At 57.1% G+C, this 6,065-nt stretch overlaps 1 protein-coding gene across 1 annotated transcript; it reads right to left on the reverse strand.

Moving 5' to 3' along the window:
- Window positions 1–354: 354 nt before the first annotated feature.
- Window positions 355–5,063, reverse strand: LOC121160200 (anomalous homeobox protein-like). Its single transcript, XM_040985850.1, has 6 exons — window positions 4,929–5,063; window positions 4,242–4,369; window positions 2,108–2,231; window positions 1,243–1,414; window positions 639–700; window positions 355–366 (listed from the first exon to the last, which is right to left on the reverse strand). The coding sequence occupies exons 1-6, from the start codon at window positions 5,061–5,063 to the stop codon at window positions 355–357; spliced, it is 633 nt and encodes a 210-aa protein (XP_040841784.1).
- Window positions 5,064–6,065: the final 1,002 nt, after the last annotated feature.

A 6,065-nucleotide genomic window follows, 5' to 3' on the forward strand; every position in this document is an offset into this window, starting at 1 on the left:
AGCTGCTCCACTTCCAAGTTACCTCCCCAGCAATATACCTGGGGAAGCAATGAAAGATGCCCTGGGTGCCTGGACCCCTGCCACCCAAGTGCAAGACCCGGAAAGAGCTGGTTCCTGGCTTTGGCCTCGCCTGGCTCCAACTGTTGAAGCCATTTGGGAAATGAACCATAAAATAGAAAAAAAATCTCTTGTTCTCCTTTCAAATATATTGTTTTAAAAAGTGCACTTGGTTTTCCTGTAATAAAGCCATATACTTCTTCTCCAAGGTTCAAAAATGCCTGCTACAGGTGCTCAGCTTCTTCCTTCCCACATTACTTCTGCGAGGTCTTCCTGGCAGTACACAAAGCAGAGTGCTCAGACAGCATTCTGCAAAGGAGAAAGGTGCTGACTGCACGGAATGCACAACAGACAGACTACAGCAGACTCACAAACCACAAAAGCTGGGGTCGTCTGCAGGCGAAGTCAATCTCCCCCCTTTTCCCAAACACACATGAAGGTGGGCCTCACTCCATGTCAGGTTCCAGAGTCACAGCTGCTCTGTCTCTGACGTGGCTTCCCTTCCTCCAATCAATCAGCAGTCACTGACCTGGTACCTGTGCGGTGGCCCCAGCACACTCATGCCCACTCCCCATCCTCACCTTCAGCTGAGAAGGCGAACGAACAGGTGAGATGGCCCCATAGCACGTGAGGACAACAGTACCTGGGAGCCAGGGGCCTTGAGATCGTCTCAGCTCCAGGAAGGTCTGTGACCAAGGCCAGGGCCTCCCAAGGTCTTTGGAGGGCGTCTGGAGACTGCGGAGGTACGCCGTCCCTGGGTCAGGCTGGAAAAAACAGAGGGAAGGAGAGGCTTCGTGACTCTATCTCGGCCTCCCTTCCAGCAAGTAGAGCAGGGTGTGGCCACTGGGTCATCAATCTTTGCTGTGAGCTATCCCCAGACCCACATCTACTCCCTGATCCCCACACCGATGCCCATCTATCTCCACATGGCAATCTGGGCACACGGGTGGGGGGCCGGGCACCTACAACCTCACCTACACCATTCCTCGGCACAGTCTGACTCTCTCTACCTTCAGGATTAGCTGGCCACCAGGTGAGGTCTTGACTGTGCTGAACATTGGTGAGGTCTGCACCTATAGCCACAGTGCCCCTGTTCCAGTGTCCCGTAACAGTTAATGCAACGAGGGGGCTTGTCAGAAAGCAAACCTCCAGATACCATGATGCTAGGGCCTTGGAGACACCCACCGGACCAATGACACCAGCGGTCCAGACGTCTCTCCTTTGTACTGGGGTCTTCGGCCACCACCCGCTGGGCTGGCTGCACATGCTGGAGCAGGGACTGCTGGCACCGCCGGTAATTAGCAAACCAGTTGTAGACCTGCTCTGCAGTCAAGCTTGTCTCCAAAGCCAAACTCTCCTGTCCGAAAACAGCACAATTAGCTTTGTTAACTCCTGGTCCGTGCCCACACTTCCACAGAAACCAAGCTGACCTCTCCAAAGGCAGCAGAATCGGCACCAGCTGCGCTGGTGGCTGACCAGGGCCTCTCCTAGCCACCTGCTTGGAGAAGACACAACACCTCCCAGGCCCAGGCTCAGTTCGGGAGTCAGGCCAGGCCAAGCGTCGTAGGGAGCCGAGCCTCAGCAGGCCTTGTAGAGCAGGCCCGCAGTGTCCTGAACCTTGCAGAGCAGGCCCACAGTGTCCTGAACCTCGGGAGGGGCCCGCTGTGTGCAGTCACCGCCCCCAGCACCATGCACCCCACACATGGGGCGACCCTGAGCAAAAGCCCCAGCAGAGAGGGGGGACCCAGCCCAGTAAGCAGCAGACAGGAGAGGCCACCAGGAGGAGCCATGCGACCGCGGGACGGATGTGCTGAGGGAGCAGGAACCAGGCACTGTGGGCCAATGCCCCTACCCTCAACCCACACCCAGTACCAGCCATCTCAGCCTCCATGCCTACAGCCACACTGAGAACCTAAGAAGGCGACTGGGACTGCCCTCTGTAGACTAGGCACAGGGCACGCCCTCCCAAAAGAGGATAAAGAACAGGCGTGGGGGCAAAGGCCCAGGGACAGGCAGCTGAGGCAGAGGTAAGGCTTCCACCTGTTCTTACCCGCTGAGCCTTGCTGGGGTTAATGCTCACGGCCAAGGCAAAGTCTTGAAGCCTCCTGCGGACCTCTCTGGGGAAGTTCCGACTCTTGAGGCCATCCGGGCAGAGGCCTGCGGGTGGGGGATTCCTGGAGGAGATGAGAACAGCACAGTGAGGGGGCCCAGCGGTCCCCTGCCCTGTGACAGCAACATTTCTGAGGCAAGGCTGTCCCACAAGTGAAAATCAGCGTCTAACCCACACACCTGCAGGCCATGGCGGGGAGCTCAGCCCCAAGACCCCCAAAGAGGGCTCCAGGATCTGGGTTCCCACCCCTATGTTTTCACATTTCCATGTGGCTTTTCCCTGTCCTCCCTGTCTGCCCATGGGACTTATGAGGCAAAGTCCTTGGCCTTCCCACCCATCTCTCAGTGCAGCCCCACCCCCATACCCTTGCGCCCTTCTCTGCCCAGCACTTCCTCCCTAGATTTCACTGAGTTATCATCACTGACTTGCCACCATGGCGCCTGCCAGCCCACTGCACCCCTCAAACACATGGGGACCCCAGCAATGAGGCTGCAGCTGATGTTCTGTGTATTGGCTCCACTTCCCTGCCTCCCTAAGGACTTTCCAGATTCCATTCCAATTCAAGTGTTTCTTGCACCAGAGGCATCGGGGCTGGTAAACATTCTGGCGGCTCTCACCTCCCCCCAGCCCTCCGGCTGCTGCCTCAGTCAGGGCTCTCCCAGTAAAACTTCTCTAGCTTCACCCAGGGTCACTGAGCCAGCTCCTCCCCTCACCACGGGCAGCAGAGGGTCACTGCTGTTCTCCTTTATCACCCTGGACTTCCCTCCCTGCATGCCACACCCCGCACTTCCCCTCACCCCCTGGCCACTCCTCAGCTGACCACTGCAGGGGGTATGAGGAGCAGCTAGGCTGCTCAGGCCACTGGACAACATCCCCAGCACTACTCCTGAGATTGAAGCCTCCTGGAGCTAGGCAGGGGACATGTCCAAGTTGGTCACAGTTTTTCGCCACCACTGAATATATCTTCATTTCTACTGAGGACAAATATCACTTCAGTTGAAGATTTCAGCTGCAAAGCCTATGTGGACGTACATAATGCAGTGGGCACCTTACACATCCCAAATGCAGCTCATCTCCCTGGAACCACTCACCCCACCCCTGCCCTGTGTGCCTTAACAAGAACCACCACACTCCTGGTTCCAACCCAGGGCCAAAAGCCCTGGAATCTCTTCCCTTTTCACTGCATACAACTGTTCTTGGGCCATGATTTGGGTCCTGGACAACGCCTGAGCCGCAAAGAGACACCACCCTTCCTGACAGCCCTCAGGGTCAGCCAGCACCATCAGAATACAGCCCTGGGCTCTCCTTGTGGTTCATCAGTCACTCTCCCCGCAGGTGAAAATTCAGCCACCACCTGTCCCTATGGTTACAGGCGAAGGTCACTGCTGCATTTTCCAAAGGCTGTGAACACCCCTTCAGCCAGCGGACATCCCCTAAACCAGAGGTCTTAAGCCAGACCTCTGAGGTTGCCACTCCCTCTGCCTTAAACACTGGTGCTCACAAGACCACCACCATCCCTCAGGTAGGGTCTCCTTCCAAGGCTGGGACAGACCTGCACTACCAACACTGAAGAAGCCCCTCCCCACAGCCCAGCCCCCTCAGACCACGGTCTCTGCAGAGACCTGCCTGCTAGCGATGATCGATCCGCTAGCACTTCGTGGTCTCATGTCAGTGCCACCTGCAGGAAAGCAAAGCCTAGGGTGCCCCAGCATCCAGACCCAGGGAGTGCTCCCCAAACAGCTTGAGTGACAGGATGCCACCCCTACACTGGTCACCAAGTGGCTGCCTCTGCTGGGCTTCCACTGGCAGGCTGTCAGCCTCTGTGTGGTGGGTCACACAGCCCTAGCGGTCCCAGGCTCACTGACTGCTGGACTCTGAAGGACTTGCCTCACATTGGCCTCCCTGCAAGCAAGCCTCTGTAGTACAATCCATCTCTTCTTCCAGGAGCCACAGGGAGGGATGGGGTAGCACTCAGAACAAGACCTGTAAGCCTTGCTTGGCAACAGAAAATAACGTAAGGGCATGGCCAACCCCTCAGGAGCCCCTGACACACAGAGCTAAAGCCCAGCAGTACCTCTTCCTGCAGTGGAACTTCTGCACCGGGGTCAGCGCAGCTACACCCAGCTTCCTCCTGGCCAGGTCGTAGTGAATGTCGTTCCAGAGCTGCGCCAGCTCACGGCTGCCTCCTGGCACCCGACAACCCTGTCAAGGAGAGTCCACTAAAGCCACATGTTGGTAGGAAGAACCAGGTCTGGATGGACCCACGGTTAGCAGTGCTGAGGGCTACAGTGGGAAAGGAATAAACAGGCACAAGCTAGAACCTGGAACAAGTGACATCAAGCGGCCAGGGAGGCATCAACTGCACAGAGCAAGGTCTTGGCCTCCTGCAGAGGGAATGACATACTGAGAGGGATTCCAGGTGCCGCCAGACTGGGGACCGGGTGATGATGGGTGTACCTGGCCATCTGATCACTGTCAGCGCTTCAAAGCCAGAAAGAAATCAGGTTTCACTCCACCTGCTGTGTTTATGAGCTGGCACCACTTGATGCACATCCAGTACTCAGATTCCCAAGCTGCTTGTAACTCACTCAAGTGAGAATTACCGGAACTAATCTTTGTATAAAACACCTCTCCCAGGCAGCCCTAAGGGGTTGGTCTGTGAGATGTGGGCCAGCAACTCATTGCTAGCTCCCGGCATATGGATAATGCTTGAATGGTGCACCCTGCCCCTCCTTCCAATGGCCACTGAGCCCACATGTACCTCCAGAAGCCGGCAGGCTGCCTGTTGCTGCTCCTGCTGGGCCAGGACACGGGCACACACCAGGGCCACATCTGCATTGTCCAGGAGGTGCGGGCACAGCTGGCTGTCCAGAATGGCAGAAACCAAAGGCTGCATCTGAGTGAGGTCATCTTGGATGTCATGGCACAGGCTGCCTGCGCCAGCTCCGCCGGGGGTGGGTGGGTGTTCCCGTGCTCCCTCAGCAACATCAAGAAGCTCTGCATCATACCACTCTGCCAACAAAGACCAAGATCAGACCATGTGCACACAGCAGGCCACACTGCAACCTCCATGCCAGATCAGCTGTGGTGCCCAACTGGGAATGGCCAAGGACCACACGCCTGCAAAATTTCCTTCTACCCTCCACCAGAAAAAGTCTGAATCCTGAGAGGGTGACCCCACGGGAGAGTGGCCAGCACTAGTCCACCTCTTTGTCAACACTATTACTGATGTCATTGGAATGAGGTGGGGAGAGAACTCCTGCTAGTCTACTCCCCAAATATCCACAAGAGGCTATGCAAAGCCAGGTGAAAATTAGTATGGACCTCCCACGTGGACAACACAAACCGACCACCTGCACCTGAGCTATCACCCGCTGCTTCCCTGCCTCCCAGGGTGCAGTTGGGGGCCAGGCTTGAACCCAGATACCTCACAACGATAGGTGGGATCCCCAGCAGACTTAACTGTTACTCCAGAGCCTGCCCCCAGTCACCTGACTTCCCTGAGCCTCCCTTTTCCCCACGAGATAAACTTGATTCTGTTTCCTCGGGGAGGCCCCCAAGGCGTTCCGGGGCACTTGCCCACTGCCGCTGCTGCTCACTGAAAACGCTCAGCTTCCACAGGTTAGCCCGGAAAGGGCGGCCATGAGCAACGGGGTCTGTACCCAGAGCCTACCAAAAACGCTCCCGGGCTAAAGCCTAGGCCTCCACTTCACCTGGTGCCCTGTGCCACCGCCAGGTCTCACTACAGTGCCAGCTCTCTCCTCATGGGGTCCTGACCCCTCACCGCCTCCTCACTGGGTCCCGACCCCGAGTCCCAGCAGCTCCTCACATATCCTCAACCCGTGTCCCAGCACCTCCTCACCCGGTCAGCCCCCACAGGGTCCCGACGCCCCCTCAC

Source organism: Ochotona curzoniae, unplaced genomic scaffold, assembly GCF_017591425.1.
Source record: "Ochotona curzoniae isolate NIBS_2020 unplaced genomic scaffold, NIBS_Ocur_1.0 contig_4501, whole genome shotgun sequence".
Taxonomy (NCBI): Eukaryota; Metazoa; Chordata; class Mammalia; order Lagomorpha; family Ochotonidae; genus Ochotona; species Ochotona curzoniae.